This window comes from Terrapene carolina, unplaced genomic scaffold, assembly GCF_002925995.2.
Source record: "Terrapene carolina triunguis isolate 2854851 unplaced genomic scaffold, T_m_triunguis-2.0 Scaffold95, whole genome shotgun sequence".
NCBI classification, from domain to species: domain Eukaryota; kingdom Metazoa; phylum Chordata; order Testudines; family Emydidae; genus Terrapene; species Terrapene triunguis.
Window position 1 is genome coordinate 207034 of NW_020664446.1, and position 21590 is coordinate 228623.

The window sequence follows — 21590 nt, forward strand, 5'->3', positions numbered from 1 at the left end:
TGAAGAAGTGGGGTTTTTTACCCACGAAAGCTTATGCCCAAATAAATCTGTTAGTCTTTAAGGTGCCACCGGACTCCTCATTGTTTAAGTAATTCAAAATAATCCTCAAAATAAAGGCCCAAAATAAGCAACCCCCAGCCCTATCTAGCTGGAGTTCTTTCACAGGCCTCTGCCAGCCTGGTCAAATCTCAGGCTCTAAAAGGTCAGCAGCCCAACCTCTTCCGCTGCAGTTCCAGCACCCTCTTGGATCCTCAGGGTCCCTGCAGTCTTGGTAGCTCTTGCCAGGCTTCTATCCCCCCGCCACTCCTACCCCTTCCTAACTGGAGTGTTTTGTCAGGCTCAAACCTCTGAGCACAAGTCTCAGACGCGAGCTTCCTGCTTATTACAGCTCTCACCTACGTCTGCTTTCTCCGACCAGCTATTGTTTCCCATCTCTCCTGGCTGGCGCCCCCAGCCCTCTTAGCTGGAATGTTCTCTCCCCCGGGTCTGGCCTGAGTTAATCACATGACCTTCTTTCATCATTAGCCACCTTGGGAGGTGAGCTGATATTGTCACAGGTGAGGCTAATGCCCCAGTTCCCCTTAAGGGGCCAGCAACCACGTGACACTTCCCCAGAAATAATACAATGAATGCCATTTCTTCCTGTTTTCCTCTCCCCTTTTCCACTTAGGATGAACACATTTGCTGCTGTTGCTCCCATGTCTCTCTTCGGACTTGGAAGACACACAGCCTCCCAGTTGCTCCTCTTCCTCTCTGCATCTTTCTCTGTCCAGGGGTCGGCAACCTTTCAGAAGTGGTGTGCCGAGTCTTCATTTATTCACTCTAATTTAAGGTTTTGCGTGCCAGTAATACATTTTAATGTTTTTAGAAGGTCTCTTTCTAGAAGTCTATAATATATAACTAAACTTTTGTTGTATGTAAAGTAAATAAGGTTTGTAAAATGTTTAAGAAGCTTCATTTAAAATTAAATTAAAATGCAGAGCCCCCCCGGACCGGTGGCCGGGACCCCGGACAGTCTGAGTGCCACTGAAAATCAGCTCGCGTGCCGCCTTCGGCACGCGTGCCATAGGTTGGCTACCACTGCCCTACTCCTTCTTCCCGTGCCTTGCAGGAGTGGAGTGGGACCTCTAAGAGAAGGAGCTGAGCAGCCCCAGTGAGACTAGTTGTTTCAGAGGAGGGAGTGGAGCCACTGCATTTTTCAAAGGAAGGGAGGGGGGAGCTGAGTGATTCCTGATCCTCTCCTCCTGCTCAGTCTGTTAAAAGAGCATTGGTGCTGGGCCTTGTCTGCTTCCTGGTCTTTCATTCTCTCCTGTAAAACATGGAGCTTCTCCAGCAACTCTTCCCTCTTCAAAACCAGCAAGTGGCTTCTGGGCTGCTTAGCTACTTCCCTTGGAGGCCTCTGCACCTTCGAGGGGAGGAGAGGGAAAGAGGAGCAGATGGCCTAGTACAAAGTGTGGAGTTTCTCAGACCCAGAATGATGGAGCAGCTGAAACAATGGACCAGGCTCCCCCTATGAGTTGCTATTGATTATTGCTTCATCTGTCTTTAGAGAAATGGATATTCTGTGCACACAAAACAAGCTCATCCGTCTCACTGAAGCTTGCCACAGTACTGGTAAGGCTATTATTTTATATATCTCAGTAATAATTGTTTTATTAATATTCAGTTTATGAATATTGCATCTACCACATGTGAAGATGGGACATAAACTCACTAGCTTTGGTAAAAGTGGGTCCTGAGTCAATGAGTTGTTAGAGAACCACTGGCTGATGCCTGAATTCTTAATGTAAGCGTATAACTTAAGGCTTTTGCTAAGTAACATCCTGTTAAAGCAAATGTCATAGGTTAATTATACACAACACAAAGATATATTTTCTTTATTCATTCCAAATTTCTTGCTTTTTAATTTAATTGAGCACTCCCTTGTTTTTATGTTATAGGATTTGGGAACATGATTTCTAACAAACTTTCCTAGGCCGTGCATTCTTCTATATCCTTCTATCATGTTTCCTCTTGGTCTCCTCCTTCCCAAAAGTAAATTAGTCCTAGTCTCTTTAATCTCTCCTTGTACAGAAGTCTCCTCCTCCTCCCAGCCTTTAAGCATGTTCTTTGTCTTTCTCAGGATTTACCATTTCTAATCTGTCTGTTTTGAGTGATACCATATGAGAATGTGTCCCTGTTGCCCTTCTTCCTGGGCTGGTTATATGACTGCTGATCTTTGATGGTGAAATAAGGAAGCAGTTCTTGACGTTCCTCTGTCAAGGCCAGTGTTGACATGTAGACAGATTCTTGAATCTGCCACCTGGGTTTGCTTCTGAAATATGTAGGAAATGGTTACCACAGCTGCATGCATAACTTCCCTCTTCCCCTCCTTCTCTGCGACCTGCTGCAAGCAAAGACAATGTGGATCTATTTAATATTGCATTAGGGACTGGCAAAGGCACCTTCTGTTTTCCACTTCATGATTAATTGTTTCAGAAACCTTCATACCCATTCAATCCCCAGAGATAATGTCATTGGCTTTTAATTCCTGCAGATTTGTTCCCAAGCTCCCACCCAGCACGTTTTCTTGTGGCTGTTTCCTTTCCTGCTCTCCATAGGGAAGGATTCTCTCTGGCTTCCACTGTAACTTTCTCCATTCCTCCCTCCTCTCCTGTTCCCTGGTCATCAAGCTAGCATGTCCTAAATTCCAATCTGTGCTTGGATTTTAAAGCAGCATGTCCTATCTCCTGGCAAATTTTAAACAACTAGAAAAATTATTGTTTATATGTCATACAATTAATCTGTAGAACCTACTGGAGCAGGATATTATTGAGGCAAATAGCTTGGTAAGGCTAGAAAGAAGGGACTGGACATTTGCATGAATAAATATTGCATCTGCAATGATGCTAATTGTGATAAAATAATAAAGGCTTGTGATCAACAGATTTCAGCATTTAAGGTGATCACCATCTGGGTGCAGGAAAAATTTCTCCTGCTATTTCAGATGCAGTCAACTCTGGTTTTCAGCACCTCCAGTAGTAGGAGACTGGCAGCCATTTGTCAGCTTTGTTATTATGATTTCCGGGCTGAATTCTCCCTCCAGACCCTGAGCTGTGTGGAAATTACATCTGGTTTCCTCTTTTTTATTTTTGTATTTTAAAACTTCCTCCCCAGATTGTCTGGAACCTTAACAGAGTACAAATGCTTTTCTGCCTTTGGGGGTTTGTTTTCTTTATAGAAACCTCAGTAACATAGTAGCTATGGTTACCTTTCCGTAGTTTGTAACTAACATTTCAAATTCTACCCATAAACAGAGGGAGAAAACAAGTCAAATTGCAAAAGCTGGATCCTGCTTCCCCTTCCAGACCGAGTCTAAACGAGCATGTTGCATGATGCTACAGAGTCTGCCCTCCCCCACTCTGGGCCATGGGGAAGTTCCATAGACCACCATTTCTCAAATGCGGCCACCATGGCCGCATGCGGCCACCAGTGGGTATCCCTGCGGCCACGGCAGTTTCCTGGGCAGTGGGGAGGGGGAGCATCAGCCCCTCCCTTTCCTCACTGTTGCTTCTGCATGTGCGGCCTCTCTGGAGACACAGGTGGGACACAGAGGTGAGGAGGCGAGAGGCGAGGTGAGCAGTGGGCAGGGGGGTGAGGAGGTGAGCGGTGGGTGGGGGGCTGGCGGGGGGGTAAGAAGGCAAGCGGCGAGCCGGCAGGCCGGGGGGGCGGGTCCGGCTCCAAGCTGGGGAGTGAGGAGGTGAACGGTGAGCCACCAGCGAGCGGGGGTTCTCACGGCTGGTGGGGGGAGTCTGTGGCAGGGGAGTGAGGAGGTAAGCGGCGGGTGCGGGGGTAAGAGGAGGCGAGCAGCGGGTGGGCATCTGAGGAGGGGCCCAGGAGGCGAGCGGCGGGTGGGCGACTGAGGAAGGACACAGGAGGCGAGCGGCGGGTGGGGGACTGAGGAGGATGCAGGAGGCAAGCGGCGGGTGGGGGTCTGAGGAGGGACGCAGGAGGCGAGCGGTGCATGGGGGACTGAGGAGGGATGCAGGAAGCGAGCGGCGGGTGGGGGGTGAGGAGGCAAGTGGTGGCACATGGGCAGTGGGTTGAACCTCCCTTTGAGGAGGTTAGCTCCCGACTCCACCCCTTCCACCTGCATCCGGAGCCCTGAGACCCTCTGCCCAGCCCTGTGGCTGGAACCACAAGCCCCCCGCCTGGAAAAGCCCTGAGTGCCCCCGCCCTCGGCTGGAGGAGCCCCGGGCTGGCCGAAGCCCCGAGACAGCCCCCCACCCACACACATACACCTGCCCGGAGGAGCCCTGGGCTGGCCGAAGCCCGGAGTGCATCCCCTCCCCCCTTCCGGCCGGTCGAAGCACCGAGCACGCCCATCTCCCCAGAGGAGCCCTGGGCCAGCTGCAGCTGTGCCCCCCCTCCCCAGACCCAAGCCTCCCAGATATGTTTTTCGTTGTTATTTGGACTTCTATTATGTCAAAGCATTTTTAAATTTACTTCAGAATTGTTGTACAGACAACCACTTTTACCAAAAAAGCAAAAGAAACAATAATAAAAAAGACAAGAACGTGCAAAGCACCTTATTTGTGTTCTATTCTGTTAGGTCCAGTAAAGAATAGAGATAACTGTGCAATATTTTTATTATTGAGTCTACAAAAAAATCCCCAAACCTTACATAAATAAATTACAATGATTTGGATGTATATATGTGCATATTACTTTATTAACTTTAGGAAAAATAAATAATTTTAGGAAAAAGTGTCAGTGTGGCCACGAGCAAGAGTTGGTGGCCACACTCTGAGGCCACCAAAAAATTTGTTGCGAGAACCTCTGCCATAGACTACTGTCTTCTGTGACCCTACAAAGGAGGTTTCCATACTTGGCTGGGTCACATTGCGTTCCCTCAGTCAGGGGATTCATATTTTGGGGTAAATTGAATAACTGCATAATCATATATCCACAAAACCCATGTCCTTCCTTGCCCCTACCCTTTCTGAGTATGCAATGGACTCATTTCACTGTCAATCCATCGGTTAGTCTGCATGGTCTTTGGGTCAGAGACCTATCTCCTAGGCATCTTTTGTGAAGTGCCTAACATGCTTTTGGGTGCTATAAAAAAAATAACCTGCCACAGGGCACAATAACCCCCTCTCTACAGGAACCCTCCAGTGCCTATATTGATGGATGTTAATTATGTAAGTATTCCAAGGAGAGAGAACTAGGAGCAATAGGATGTAATTAAGACAAAGATAATTTAGGAGGAACCTCAGGAAAAAAATTCTGGACAAGATTTTTCATACTGTGGAATAGTATCCCAGAGGAAGTAGTGGAAGCCTCAGTACTTAGAATGTTTAAACCCAGACTGGACAAAGCAATCATGGATATACTGAAGCTTTGCACTGGTCCTGGGGTGAATGGACTAGATGCTGTCTATGGCACATTTGTTAGTGACTGAATGGATCCTGAGTATGGATTACTGCCCAGTTACCAACATTGATGGTGGTATAGCCCACCTATTTAATGTGTGGTTTCTTTCTGAAAAGTGTCTGTAAAAATGACCCCTTCTTCCTGAACAGATCTGCTACCTCTCTTTATTCAGAGACATGTGTGCAGACTTTACTTACAACAGTTAATATAATGAGGCTGCACAGGTATCAAGGGCAGAATGTGACCTGCAGAATCTTTATTACCGATGGTGATGTGTGAACCAGAGAGAGCTGAGCTTGCCTTTCAGATCAAAGGCTGAGTTTGCCAGGTGAGCAATTAGAACAACCATCTTTTTACTTGTATTGAACCAACTTCTGTTGGTGAAAGAAACAAGTTTTTGAGCTACACAGAGCTCTTCCTCCGGTCTGGGAAAGGTACTCAGGGCTTCTACACACTAGCACTTACTTTGGTATAACTTAAGTCACCCAGGGGTGGGGAAAAGCCACTTCCAGAGCGATATAAGGTACACCAAACTAAGTGCTGATGTGAAAGCTCTCCTGCCGACATAGCTACTGCTGCTCTGGAAGGTGTAGTAATTATGTCAACGGGAGAGACTGTCTGCATCAGCAGTGCTCCAGTGGCACAGCTACATCCTACAGCTGCGTCACTGTAGCGATTCTAGTGTACACTAGGATGGCAACTAAATACAAGGTTGAGCAGATAGTTCAGTATAAGTCATTGGCACATATTCTAAGGCACCATTCAAGATGAAGTGGCCCGTTAACAGCTCTGTAGTCAAAAGACAAAAAGGGGGGTGAGTTGGTTTATTACGACCATGATTTTTAATGTCTAGCAAAGTTGTGAATTTAAGCATCCAGGCAAGCTGGCCTATGTCATAAATGGTTACATACACCAAAAATCACAGCAATATTCATGTTACTCCCAGTCACTTAGTGCCAGTCACTTACCCAGGTCAGTTGAATCTCAGATCTCAAACCAAAGACAGTGCCTGTAGCTAAATAGAAACGTCTATCATAAGCAAACCCTATATGTCCTTTGGGGCTAACCCAGGCAAAACAACTGGGGGTCTTTTGCTTATGCTTAGAGATTCTTGCCCCTTTAGAGTCCAAGCAGCAAAAAGAACCTGCGCAACACTTTCAAAAGACAAGCCTGGGAGCTTAATGTCATAACTTGGCTAAACACTAAAAATCATGGTCTTAATAAAGACACTGGATTTATGGTTATTACAACAATCTGTAACCCCCCTTTTTGTCCTATGATTATAGGGGTGTTAATGGGCCACTTAGCCTTGAATGGTCCCTTACAATATATGCTAACTAGTTATGCTAAGCTATGACCTTGTATTTAGCTGTGACAGTACCTTTTCCAGACCTAAGGAAGAGCTCTGTGTAGCTCAAAAGCATGTCTCTCTCACCAACAGAAGTTGGTCCAATAAAAGATATTATCTTACCCACTGTCTCTCTAATATCCTGGGATCGACACGGCTACAACACTGCTTATCTTTTTTACTTGTAAACTGGGCAAACTGTTTCTGGGATTACTGAGAGATGATAAACATGTAGGCTGCAAAGTATTTTTATAGTCATTTTTCAGAGTTTAGCCATTCTTTGAAGCAGGGTGCATGTGTCACAAGCCAAACAGTAAACCAGGGGTCCCCAACGCAGTGCCCGCGGGTGCCATGGCGCCTGCCGGGGACGAGCATCCGCCAACAAGCAGCGTAGTCCAGAGGCGCCGCCGCCGAAATGCTGAATCAGCGGCATTTCGGCGGCGACGCCTCTGGATGACGCTGCTTGTCTGCGGCATTTCGGCAGCGCCGCCTATTGACGTTGCCGCTTGTCGGCGGCATTTCGGTGGATGCTCATCCGCCGACACAGTCCTCCGTGGCTCAGACGAAAAAGGTTGGGGACCACTGCAGTAAACCAACTCTTCCTCTCTGCAGGAGCTCCAAGTGTGTGAAGGTGAGGGGCCCAGGGCACAGAAGGGGTGGGGTGAAGAGCCCAGATTTGTACCGTTGTGATTGGAATTTGTGGATGCAGCAAAGTTTGCAAAAATTAATTATAAATCAACCTCTCTCTTTTTTTCTCCTTTCCCAGCAGTATTTTCCATTTTTCTTGTGTGTTTGGATCTAGGTGGTGAAATGTAGCAGATGGAAGTGAGGGAGGGCAAAGCTATCTCCTTTTAAGAGTAGCTCTTCCTCTCATATACAGTCTGGCCAGAGCCAAGGGAGTCTGAGTGTTAGATGACTTCAAAGACTGATGAATAATTGCTTTCTGTTTATGTCCAAGACACTATTTTTCTTTGAAAAGTGCCAGCACAGCCAGACATATATCTGCCTCTGCTTACGTCCCAAAAGGGGAAGGCACAAGGTATTCTCTTGGCAGCTTTTGCGTCCTATTACCAAACACCTTGTGGCACTCTCTTAGTGGAAGCCTGGGACTGAAGCAGGTTGCAATCATGAGTTAATTTCTGCCTTAATGAAAAATCACAGGGTGACCTGCTTCTAAGTTCCTTCTGAGTCATGCAGAGTTAAACTAACCCCTCCCACAGCTATGGACCGTTAAATAGCTCTGTTTCACATGCACCTCTCGCTAAGCAGCTCAGAGCCAGCAGAGGCTGAGAAAGGAGGGGAGAGAACACTGGCACTGATGGACGAGCCAAAGGGTAAGAACAAAAATGAGTTGCTCTGAACTTAAAAGCAAAATCTGCCTTTAGGGAGGAGGTGGGGGAGAGGGACTTTGGGGAGCTTTTCAAATGGCTCTGACCTGCTGTGACGTCAGCCTCACCACAAACAAAAGTTTGACAAGTTAATGAATATTCATGAGAAGTTTATACTCATTGAGATTTGTCATTCAGGAGTGAACTAATTTTGAGACCCTCCTGCAGCCAAATGCATCTCAGAGCAGCACAGACTACACAGTCACATTCATTTCTCATTACAGAACTCAATGCATATGTTCTGAGACGATGAATTCATCGTCAAATAGATTTATTTTGGTCTATGCTGCTTGCAGTCTTCTGCATTCCTTCCCTATTGTGAAATTAGCACACAATTCTCATCTTGGAGTTCAGTTTCTCAGACAGTGTAGAGGAGCACTGACAAGGGATTCTGAGCCTGTATGTGTGTGTGTGTGTGTATGTGGGTTTGGGTTGATGGGGGAGGGGAAGAAGGATTTGCAGTGTCTGTAAAGAAAAAAGAGGAGGCAAGATGTTTATAACCTTTGGCCCTGGGGCTGTGTTATGTGAACGTCAGCCCAGAGGGTTGCCAGTTGTTGTTTCACTGCAGTTTGGAGACAGCAGGTATGTGTGAAATTAGCCCCTGGGGGCTCATGTCATGAAGAGAGTGGGTGTCCCCTGTGTGACTGCAAAATGAGAACAATCTTGGAGGGTGTGTTTCTTGCAGAGGGTGCTTCTGGTGGTAGAAGTCTTGCCATGAGATCTCTCAACACAGGGCAGGGAATATTCGGGCAAAAACGGGCAAACACTTGGAAGAACATAAAGGTGTGAGGGTGCCCTGCTGCGGGGTAAGGGCATGATGGGGTATGAAGGTGCTGCTGCAGCAGGACACAAGGAGTTCTCAAAGCCTGGGGACTCTTGGTATCCAGCTGGGAGGAATCTCACAGCAATATTCTAGGGCAGAGAGTCTCTTATGGGGGCACGTGAGGAGAGAATGATTCTTAGCCCATGTTTGTTGGTGGCGGGGTTGTTTGACAGCAGGGTGGTTCCTGCTAGAGCTAACAGTTGCTCTCCATTCTGGTGCTGGCATCTCAGATTTATCGTCCTGGTGACATGAGTAGGTACACACGTGACACCTGTAGCACATTGGCATGAGGTTTCACGTCATCAATGTACACACCCTGGAGCTGAAATTTAGCCCAAACATTGACATCAGCATGGCAGCCTTTTTCACAGAGCAGCCTGCAGCAGAATTAAGTCTTCACCTTTTCTCAATACATGATGAGGCTTCTAGATGGCATTGTCCTGGAGCCTTCCTTTTATAATCAGCTGGAATATTACACATAGCAGAAAACATATCACCTGTCATCTGTTATGTTCAACATCTGGCAGAAACATTTCCTACTTTAGAATCTGCTTTTTCTGTCTGGCCATTTTACACTCTGTACCGTAACTTGCACTTTACAGTCTGCTCTGATCTCTAATTCAGCCTGATGTGAGGATATGTAGCAAGAATCCAGGCAAGTAGGAGGCTGGGCAAGGTTCTAGGCAGAAACTTTGCAATGAAACAGGGAGAGAAACTTTAGGGATAATATTGTTTCTTATTCTAATAAAGTTCTTTGTTCAGTGTTAGAAGAAAGTGACTCTTTCTGTAATTCTTTACCATTGTCACAATGACAGGGTGTCAGCAGATGATTCATTCTGAACCAGAATAAATAAAATGCCAAAGTTCAGCTCTCCTCAAGAGTTTTGAGGAGCCCATTGTATGGTCTAAGTGAAAGAGTTAGGTTTATTAGGAACAAAAATTATAGCAGTGGTACAGGTTTGTTACTAGATGGAGACAGTAAAATTGTTAGCAATTATGCAGCAACATTTAATATTTCTGTACTGTATTTTGAAAGAAGGACGATGATTTAGTCATATCAGATGAGGCTGATGAACCATTTTCCAGTCCATTAGTAACAAAGGATGCTAAACAACATTTACCAGGTATAGGCATTTTTAAATGCACAAGCCCAAATAACTTGCATTCAAGAATCTAAAAGAGGTGGTTGAGGAGATCTCTGGCTGATATTCATTTTAGTAAATCTTGGAATATTGGGGAAATTCTGGAAGACTGGAAGAGATCTAATGTTGTGTTGATATTCAAGAAGACCAAGTGGAACAATCCGGGTAATGATAGCCTGACATCAGTCCCAGGTAAAAAGATACAAAAACTAATACGGGATTTCATTAATAAAGAGTTAAAAGACAGGAATATAATTAATGCCAATCAATGTGGTTTTATAGAAAATAGGTCTTGACACACAAACTTGATTCAATTTGTTATGAGATTAGAAGTTTGATAGATAAAGGTAATCACATAGACTTTTGTACGGTGTTTGACTTAGTACTGCACAGCACTTTACAATATCAATAAACCAGGATGCTATTTTTTAACGTACATGGTTGATTAAGAACTGGCTAACTGGCAGATCTCAATAAGTAATTCACAATCATCACTGAATGGAGGTGTTTCTAGTAGTGGATTGGTCATTGCCATTTTGAGTTGTATTCATAAGAGCATCACGTGGTACAAGAAGGGGATAGTCCTCTACAGCTCTGCTGTGTAATTCATGTAATTACCTGAACATAAGAACGGCCATACTGGGTCAGACCAAAGGTCCATCAAGCCCAGTATCCTGTCCTCTGACAGTGGCCAATGGCAGGTGCCCCAAAGGGAATGAACAGACAGGTTATAATCAAGTGATCCATGCCCTGTCACACAATAAAAAAAATAAAAAAAATTAATGGAGCTATCCCATCTCCTAGAGCTGGAAGGGACCCTGAAAGGTCATTGAGTCCAGCCCCCTGCCTTCACTAGCAGGACTAAGTACTGATTTTGCCCCAGATCCCTAAGTGGCCCCCTCAAGGATTGAACTCACAACTCTGGGTTTAGCAGGCCAATGCTCAAACCACTGAGCTCCCCAACCCCTACCCCTGGCAAACAGAGTCTAGGGATGCCATTCCTGCCCATCCTGGCTAATAGCCATTGATGGACCTATCTTCCATGAACCTATCTAGCTCCCTTTTGAACCCCGTTATAGTATTGGCCTTCACAACACCCTCTGGCAAGGAGTTCCAGAGGTTGATAGTGTGTTGCATGAAAAAAATACTTTCTTGTGTTTGTTTTAAATCTGCTACCTATTAATTTCATTTGGTGGCCCCTTGTTCTTGTATTATGAGAAGGAGTAAATAACACTTCCTTATTTACTGTCTCTACACCACTCATCATTTTATAGACCTCTTATCATATCCCCCCTTAGTCGCCTCTTTTCCAATCTGAAAAGTCCTAGTCTTATTAATCTCTCCTCATACGGAAGCTGTTCTATACCCCTAATAATTTTTGTTGCCCTTTTTCTGAACCTTTTCCAATTCCAATATATCTTTTTTAGATTGGGTGACCACATCTGCACGCAGTATTCAAGGTGTGGGCATACCATGGATTTATATAGAGGCAATATGATATTTTCTGTCTTATTATCTATCCCTTTCTTGATGATTCCCAACATTTTGTTCACTTTTTTGACTGCCGCTGCACATTGAGTGAATGATTTCAGAGAACTATCCACAATGACTCCAAGATCTCTTTCTTGAGCGGTAACAGCTAATTTAGACCCCATCATTGTATATGTATAGTTAGGATTATGTTTTCCAATATACATTACTTTGCATTTATCAACATTAAATTTCATCTGCCATTTTGTTGCCCAGTCACCCAGTTTTGTGAGATCCTTTTGTAGCTCTTCACAGTCTGCCTGGGACTTAACTATCTAGAGTAGTTTTGTATCATCTGCAAATTTTGCCACCTTACCTGAAAGATATAGAAAAACTGATAGTAGCTTAGAGAAGAGCAAGAAACATAATCAAGAAGCTTGAGTGACTGACAGAGAAAAAGATTACCTAAGTAGGTAATAGTCCCTGAGGGCTCCCCTGACTTGCATCGCTGCTTCTAAGGCCCCTGCATAGCTTTGTAGGGGTGCAGAATCACTGGTGCAAAGGTCTATCCTGGCCTCTATCACCGAGGAACCTGTTTGGGCTAACTGGCAGAGGCATGGGGGCGCATACAATTTTACCAGGATCCCCTGGGTCAAATATATGCACAGTAGTTCACCAAAGGGTGGCTTGTGATGTCTCTACTGAGAGTCAGTAGCCCACTGTTCATCATACTCATTTTGAAATGTATGTATGGGTAATGTTTAAGGAATCATATATCTGTACTGAAAGTTATATTCTTAAGGCAGGTTACCAGAAGGTGATCAACATGCCCCCGTCAGGCAGGAGGGAAAGGACACTTACCTCTTTCTGGCTGGTTATGTGTATATTGTATATTGTCTGCTTTACAATGGAGGCCAAATGCTAATCAAGAGATTGTAAAATCAACAAAGGAGCACACAGGAGAAAACAACTAGCAGGGAGGGACCATGTTTACGAGTGAAGACAATGGATAGTTGGGGTGCAGAGAGATGCCCTTCATCCTTCACTGAGGACACAAACTGTCAGTGTGTTCTGTCTTGTGAAAGGAAGGTCACAGACAACCTGACTGGAAAACGCTGCAAAGACTTTGGGTGAACTAAACTTCATTAGACAGGAAAGTACCTTTGTAATTAAGTATAGGCTCTAGACTGTGTGTTATGATTTTGTTTTACAAGTAACCATTTGTGTCCAGTACTTCAGCTTGCTACTTCTCAAATCTCTATACTATAAATTTTAACTTGTTTTCACTATAAACATGTCTAAGTGCTGCGTGTTAAACAGAGTGGTGATCTGAGGTGGAACTGGTAAGCTGGGTGCACTGCTTCTTTGGGGACAGCGAATCTGTGAATACTATGAGCGTCCAGTGAACCAGAGTTTGGACACTCCAGAGGGATGCTCGGAGAGTTCAGGGGTTGGAGTGTCCCTATATCTAGCCTGTACAGAGAGAGGGGAGTGATTGTGTTGCCCGTGGCTATGGTGTTGGGGAGCTCACCCATGGCAGGCACAGACAAGGCTTGGCAGCAAGGTGCCTCACGACCGTGGGGACTTCTTGGACACATCACAGCTACCCCCTTTCACTTTCCTGGAATGCCCCTTGCACCCCAGGACTCCTGCTGATGTGGTGTGCAACTAGCAGAACCTGCTCCGTACTAGGTGTATTCCCCAGGGGGCCATTACACCAACCTAATTCTCCTCTCACACCAGCCAGTCACTAACTTCCATGAGTTGACACCTAGTTTGCACCAGAGTCAGTGGAGAATCAGGCCCTAAGGATGGAGATGATTTATTTATCGTGGTGCAAGGAGTTATAATTAAGAGCATTGGAAGGAGTTTAAGGAGATTTTTAGGCTGAATATTGGGACACATTAGCTGATAGTGAGATTTCTTGGGCTGTGGGATTATCTCCAAGGGGACAGGGGTGAGGCCTATTGCTTGGCTGGAAAATGTATAACAGAACTTTGGCTTCTGGGAGATAAGCGAGATGGGATATCTTCCATTTCTTTCACTACAATTCCTTTCCCATCTATCCTAGGTGTACATGAAAGCTGACTTCTTCTCCCAACTCTGGAGAAGGTCCCCTCGTAGAGCAGGGATGAGGTTCTCTGGCAGGACACTTCCTGCCCAGGTTTTGCTTTTCAGACAGTTGTCACTTATAGTCTCAGGAGGAGAGGAGATGAGTTTAATTGAACAGGAATGATACCCAAAGCAACACCGTGATCTGCAAGAGCTAGGTATTGTAAGTAGCAATGCAGTAAAGAGCCAGTGGGAGGAGTGGGAGTGGCTGAAAGGAATAGAATGTAATCAGCCAAACCCATGTCAAGCAGATTCTTTCTGCATGACATTTCTAAGATAAAGGCTTTCCTATCCATCCGTACAGCTGCTTTCATCATATCACCTCTCCATTACTACAACATCCTTTTCTCACGGTCTTGACAAATGCAATCTTGCCCTACACATATCCATTCAGAATGCTAGTGCAATCTCCTAGCTAGCTGCTCTGACCATCTCACTCCTCTCTTTGCATTCCTCCTCTTCTCTGTTGCATGAAACATAAACTGCTTGTCTTCATGTCAAGACCCTTCATGGCCTATTCCACACCACCTACCAGCTCTTGTTCATTAGCAAAAATGTGAACTCCTGCCACCATTCCTCACTTGTTACATTTTCAAACAAGCACCTTTGTGCATTCTCCCATGCTGCCCCTCACACTTGGAAAGAGCTTCCTAAAAACATGCACAAAGCTACCTCATTGTCTTCCTTCAAAACTCGCTACAATCTTTGCTGTGATTCCTCCAAAAGCTTGATAATGGTCAGGCTACTGGCATTCTGAAACCCCTGCCTGTCCTGTAGTGCTGACCAATGTTGTCTCATTGTCTTCTTATACCCCCACCATCTGTTTGTCTGTATCCAGACATTGTCTCCAATTGTGAGCTCTTTGGGACCGGGACCATCTTTTTATTCTGTGTTCGTGCAGAGCCTAGCACAGTAGTGTCCTGGTCCTTGTTTGGTCCCTAGGCCAGCGCTATGGTAATACAAATAATAATAAGAGAGATGAATGTTCCCAGCTGTGTTTATTCTCAGCAGCTGCGAGACTGGTCCTGTTTCTGATTATACACAAGTCCTGTTTTCCTAACCAGGGATGAATACACTTACATAAGGTAGTTCTGATTTGGACAAAGGCATTTTAATTTAATTGAGGTGCAAATTAAAGGATCTTGGTTTAGAATTTGTATTTCCTCTCATGTTTTTGCTCCTCTTGAGAATGCTTGGTCTGAGTATTTTGGATCAGCATTAGGTCCTTCCTAAGGAAGAGAATTGAGAATGAAAAATCACCCAACTTTCACCGTAGAATGCGGCACAATATTTCTGGGTTTTTTTTTGTGTAGACTTTTGAGAAGACTTTTATCTTCTCAATCAAAGCTCAGGCAATTAGCTGGCTTTTAAGCTTTGCACGGGGCCAGGAAAATGTGAATTAGCAACCCCAGATGGGGACTTCTGTACTGTCATCTCACAATGGTCTATTATTTCATTCTTCCCACAGGCCTCTGAAGAAAGCAAAGCTGTGGTAACTTTGCTGTTACTGCTGCTGTGATTTCTGAGGGCTTGTCTATACATACAGTGCTGCAGCAGCATAGCTGCACTGATGTAGCGTGTCTGGTGAAGACATTCTATGTCAACGAGAGAGTGCTCTGTGGTCAGCATAATAAAACCACCTCTGCGAGAGGCGATAGCTATGTGAGCAGGAGAAGTTCTTCCATTGACATAGCGCTGTCTGCATGGGAGGGTAGGTCAGTATAACTACATCGCTCAGGGGTGTGGATTTTTCACAGCTGTGAGCGATTTAGTTCTATGGATTATAGGTCTGTAGTGTAGATCAGAGCTAAGAGCGACATTATGGAAAGGAGTGCAGTGTAAACTCCCCTCTGAGAGCTTCAGCAACAGCTCAGTAACACACCAATAAGGGGAGGAAGGACAAGGGGAGGAGGAGAAGGATGAGAATTCAGAGCCTCTGCAGACAGATGATGAGAAGGAAGCATTCTGGGGAGAAGGACATAGGATATCAGGGAAGGGTGCAGGGAGCAGACACAAGAAGGGAGGGAAGTCTGAAGAGGCTGCTTGGACAATGCTGGAAATGATAGCACAGCCACTGCAACCAAAGGTTTTATATTTGGGGAAAGCAGAGCTTGTCATTGAGCTTGACATTCCACACGGAAGGAATCGGGAAGGAGCACTAGCTGTGTCAGCGTTCCTGGCTACTCCAGTGCCAACCTGTCCCAGCCGGGGCTCTGTAGGGAGCAGGGCAGGAGCGCTGGCTGTGAGAAACTCAGGGAGGCAGTGTGCTGTGATGTATAGTGCACTGGACTGGGAGTCAGGAGATCTGGGGTTCTATTCCTCACTATGACACTGGTTTGCTGAGTGACCTTGAGCAAGGTCCTTCACCTCTCTGGGCCTCCAGTTCCACAAGTGTATAGTGGAGATAATGATACTGACCTTTGTAAAGGGCTTTGATCTATGGATGAAAAGGGCTCTACAGGAGCTTGGTATTATTCCTGGGGAAAGACTACGGTTTAGTAGCTGCAGCAGGGCTCTGAACAGTAGGTGTAATGACCAGTTCCAGCGTTACCTGCCCATTAGCCACTGCCCTGCTTTTTGGGGAAATGATGGTTCTGGAGAGTGGTGGTGTCAAATTTACAAGCCACGTGACAGGAGAGGGCACTCTGGGAATATCAGGGGATGTTGGGAGGGGTGATAGAGACCCTCCCCTGGGCCACATGTGGTCAGGAGAAGGCTCATAAGGTTGCCTTATGTAAATTAGATAAATTAAGTTGTCATGGGATAAGGGGGAAGATCCTTTCATGGATTGAGAACTGGTTAAAAGACAGGGAACAAAGGGTAGGAATAAATGGTAAATTTTCAGAATAGAGAGGGGTAACTAATGGTGTTCCCCAAGGGTCAGTCCTAGGACCAATCCTATTCAACTTATTTGTAAATGATCTGGAGAAAGGGGTAAACAGTGAGGTGGCAAAGTTTGCAGATGATACTAAACTGCTCAAGATAGTTAAGACCAAAGCAGACTGTAAAGAACTTCAAAAAGATCTCACAAAACTAAGTGATTGGGCAACAAAATGGCAAATGAAATTTAATGTGGATAAATGTAAAGTAATGCACATTGGAAAAAATAACCCCAACTATACATACAATATGATGGGGGCTAATTTAGCTACAACTAATCAGGAAAGAGATCTTGGAGTCATCGTGGATAGTTTTCTGAAGACATCCACGCAGTGTGCAGCGGCAGTCAAAAAAGCAAACAGGATGTTAGGAATCATTAAAAAAGGGATAGAGAATAAGACGGAGAATATCTTATTGCCCTTATATAAATCTATGGTATGCCCACATCTTGAATACTGCATACAGATGTGGTCTCCTCATCTCAAAAAAGATATACTGGCATTAGAAAAGGTTCAGAGAAGGGCAACTAAAATGATTGGGGTTTGGAATGGGTCCCATATGAGGAGAGATTAAAGAGGCTAGGACTTTTCAGCTTGGAAAAGAGGAGATTAAGGGGGGATATGATAGAGGTCTATAAAATCTTGAGTGGTGTGGAGAAAGTGAATAAGGAAAAGTTATTGACTTGTTCCCATCATATAAGAACTAGGGGCCACCAAATGAAATTAATGGGCAGCAGGTTTAAAACAAATAAAGGGAAGTTCTTCACACAGCACACAGTCAACCTGTGGAACTCCTTGCCTGAGAAGGTTGTGAAGGCTAGGACTATAACAGGGTTTAAAAGAGAACTAGATAAATTCATGGAAGTTAAGTCCATTAATGGCTATTAGCTAGGATGGGTAAGGAATGGTGTCTCTAGCCTCTGTTTGTCAGAGTGTGGAGATGGATGGCAGGAGAGAGATCACTTGATCATTACCTGTTAGGTTCACTCCCTCTGGGGCACCTGGCATTGGTCACTGTCGGCAGACAGGATACTGGGCTGGATGGACCTTTGGTCTGACCCAGTACGGCCATTCTTATTCTTATGCCTATGGGAATGAGAACATTCTAGAAGGGGTGTGATTAGCTGAGGGCAGCGAGAGACAAGCCTACAAGCGTGGCACTGAGGTGCATTGGGGCTGAGTAGGAAAGACAGAAACATGGGGCCCAGCACTCCTGGCTCAGGCAGATCTTTCCTGGAACTCATGAGGTGTGCAGTAGGGAGAAAGGCCCTCACCACTCCTGGCCACAGCACCCAGCAGCTCCCATTGTTCTGAACAATGGGGTGGAAGAGTCTCCGTTGTCCAGCGGGAATGGCTTGTTGCTGAACACTTGTAATTCTGACCCCAACAGAGCGTGATTGAGGTAGCGCTGCTGCCCTGGCACTGGTCTCCCTGAGTTCAGGCTCTTGCCCCGGGCACTGACTTTGGATAGGTTAGCTGGAAACTGATGTAAGAGGAAAGCTGTTAGGAACAGGACAAGAGTGTGAGTGTCAGAACGAGGCAGGGATTACAATGGGGTGGGTGAGAAGCCTGGTGAGGCTGGTCAGTGAGGGTGAGATGCCAGTGGGTCAGAGCGCACGGCTAGCTGGCTGACTAAGGGAGGGAGGTGAGTTAGGTGGGGCAGGGAACTGGGGGAAGGAGAATGCCCTGTGGGGTGAAGAACATGGCTGGGAGTGTGGGGCAGGGCACTTGATGGGATGGGTACTTGGTGGAATTGGCAGAGCCAAGCATTGCTTGGGGCAGGGTATCTGGGCTGGGGAGAAATTGCTGCGACGTCATTGAGTAAAGTAAGGGGAGCCTCCTGCCTGCAGGCCGCAGTTCTGGGTCACCACAGGCAAAGCAGCAGCCAGCTCGGCACAGGGACAGTTCATGTTTGTCCCATTGTCACTACTGGACAATTGTTAATGTACTGAGTTGACACTGGTGGCCATCTGGATTTGGGAAATTCTGCACCTGAGCTAGATTCACCAATAGAGTAATGAGGCCCAGGCCTTGTGCTTCAGCATGGCCTCCATCCCCACCCAAAACTGAGGCCTCAAAGGCTCTTTTTCCCTACACTGGAGCCCCAGATGGTGCTCCCTCTGCTCTCTGCAGTCACATTGCCAGGGGAGGTTTGAGATGGAAGGAAGAAGATGGTAAAAATGGGCTGCCTTGAACAGGGGAAAGAAATAGGGCCCATGATAAGTGAAGGGGGCAGGAGTTTGATGAGCAGGAGTGGGATACAGGATGTTAAATATTGACAGAAAAACTAAGAGAGGGGAGAGGAGTGTGAAAAAGTCAGCTACAAGAGAGTGGTCCTGTTGAGTTCTGGGACGTATTGGGTTCCGGGAGGTCGGTGGGTATGTTAGAAAAGAGAGACAAGCTGCTGCAGGGCTAGTGGCAGTAGGAAGACAGGCTTCCCCAGGGTGAGAGGCTGCTCTCCTCCCTCCAGGGTGAAACCCCCAAGGCAGAGTGCCCATTTTGGGGAAGGACTGACACCCCGGGGCTGACAGCAGGACAATAGCACCCCAGGAAAGGGGGTGGGGAAAGGTATCCCATTTTGTTTTGTGTTTTGTAAGTTGGTTTATTTTTTTGTTTGCTGGAGGAACCCTCCTTGGGCCTGCCCTGAGGCCTACTTGAAAGGACTAATAAGAGTATACTAGGGGGAAGACAAACACTCTCTAGAGTGGGACTGATTTAACCAGGCTCCTGCCATTGCCAGAGGAGGAAGTGCAAAGGCCCAGGAGATAGGGGAGGCGCCTCGCCTTGCCACAGGAGGCATAGACTGGAATGGGGCGGGACAGACACCAGAAGCATGAGGAAAAGGAGAGGTGAGAGGGGAAGAAGCCCTGTGAGCTAGAGAGGGTTTCAGGCACAAGCCCTAGATTGTGAATTTCTTGTCACAGAGATCTTGCTATATTAGGAAAAATAATGTAATAAATGAGGAGACAGCAGACTTCACAGTCTGCTGTTTCATGACTTGTCAGGACAGAGACACTCTTGCTGGTATCAGGATAAATGTTTGGACAGTAAACTGTTCTAATCACTGATCCTGAACCAAACTAGTGACTTTAATGAGACACGAACCCCCATGCTTCCTGCTGCCTGCTCAGTCAGCTAGGCACACAGGACTCAAACCTGCAAGGCACTCTGCTCAGCTTCTCACAAGGGTGCTATCTCAACTTGTGGTGACTTCAGTAGGAGCTGAGGGCATTCAGCACTTTGCAGGATTGAGCTCTTGGTCACTGGGGAAGCAGGGGGCAAAGAGATGTTCCATGCAGCTTTTTCTTAATTTGGTCAGGTTCATGCTTAAGTGGTTCATGCCCTTCCATTCCCCCACCTACAGCACCGTCAGGCTTTGCCCTGGAGATGCTTCTTTCTAGTATTCCAGGTGCACACAGGTGGTCACAGTGCCCCAAATGTCCACCAACTCGCTTTCCCCAACCAAGAGGTGCATGGCCAGGCCCTGTGGCTCCCCCGCAGTCTGGGCAGCCGCACCAACCAATAATAAGCCCTTTAATTTAGTCCCTGTATTTATAAAGTACCTTTCACTGTGTTGTTTGGGCTCTTCCCTGCTCTGGGTTGGGGATTAACCGTTGATACAAGTGGTGCCAGGAAACTAGCCTAACCAGGATCTTGTGAAGCTTCATTGTCTTCTGTACGTCTGTAACGCCAGTCACTGTAGCAGCTATGGGCTAACAACACTCTTGGATTAAAAAGTGCTATAGACAGGCTAAGTAATATTATTGCTTCAGTCCCGGCTGCTCCCTTTGTCTCTAGGTACAGTGCAGGAATTTTGGCTGTTGGGAGTGTGATGGGTTGGACACACACCCCCATCCGGGATGCCACCAGGTGTGCTGGGGTCCCACTCAGCCCTCCAGCCCTGCCAGCCTGGGTTTCCCTTGCACTGGGTTGGTGTGCCAGGCTCTCAAGCCCCTTTCCGGCACACACCCAGGCAAGACCACACCCAGTTCCAGACACAAACTGCAGTCAGATCTGTGTGAGAAGATTCAGCCAGCACTCGTGTGCACACCCACTGTGGAGAGGTAAACCCCAAATAATACTGTCTTGCACTGTATAGAAAGATTTGCACAGCACAAGCTCATAAAAATTCGCCCTCTCCCTCAATGTGAAGAGAGAGATGCACAACTTCTTGCGCCCCCCCCCCCAGTTAGAAATTGCACAACCTGGGTTTAATAATAAACAAAACAAATGTATTAACTATAAAAAGCAGATTTTAAGTGATTATAAGGGATAGCAAACAGGACAAAGCAGATTACAGAGCAAATAAAACAAAATACGCATACTAAGCTTAAGATCTTAAAGAGACTGGTTTCAAGAAGTAATTTCTCACCCTAAAAAAACAACAAGGAGTCTGGTGGCACCTTAAAGACTAACTAAAGATCTGTTAGTCTTTAAGGTGCCACCAGACTCCTTGTTGTTTTTGTAGATACAGACTAACACGGCTACCCCCTGATACTTCTCACCCTAAATGTTATTTTAGGCAAGTTGCAGAGTTTCTGTAACTTAGAGTTCCAGTTATTTCTTCTTACAGACTGGACCCCTGTCTCAATCTGGACTCACCCCTGCCTTTACCCTCAGGTTAGTTCCTTTGTCCCTCCAAGTACTTTCAGCAGTCTTTCTTGGGTGGGCAATGGAGGAGAGTCCTGTTTGCCTTACTCCCCAGCCTTAAATACAATTAACATAAGGTGGGAATCTTTTGTTTCCCAGTCTTGACCTCACCCTCCTTTTAGTGGAAAATTACTAGCAGTCCAAGATAGTGTTTAGTACCAAGTGACAGGACCACCTGACCTAGTAGTGTCACAGCTACATTCCAGGACGCCTCTCAGGAAGAGGAGAGATTAATACCTTCAAAGTCTTATTTCAGAGTAGCAGCCGTGTTAGTCTGTATCCGCAAAAAGTACAGGAGTACTTGTGGCACCTTAGAGACTAACAAATTTATTAGAGCATAAGCTTTCGTGGGCTACAGCCCAC

General features: G+C 46.0%; 1 protein-coding gene across 1 annotated transcript in view; it reads left to right on the forward strand.

Annotated features, from left to right (window-relative positions):
- The window catches only part of ENTPD1 (ectonucleoside triphosphate diphosphohydrolase 1), a 70659-nt gene that overhangs the window by 4625 nt on the left and 44444 nt on the right, over window positions 1–21590 (forward strand). The window contains exon 3 of the mRNA XM_024201840.2: window positions 1552–1614. Within this exon, the coding sequence (XP_024057608.1) occupies window positions 1552–1614 (63 nt within the window). The remainder of the gene's footprint in view (window positions 1–1551; window positions 1615–21590) is intronic.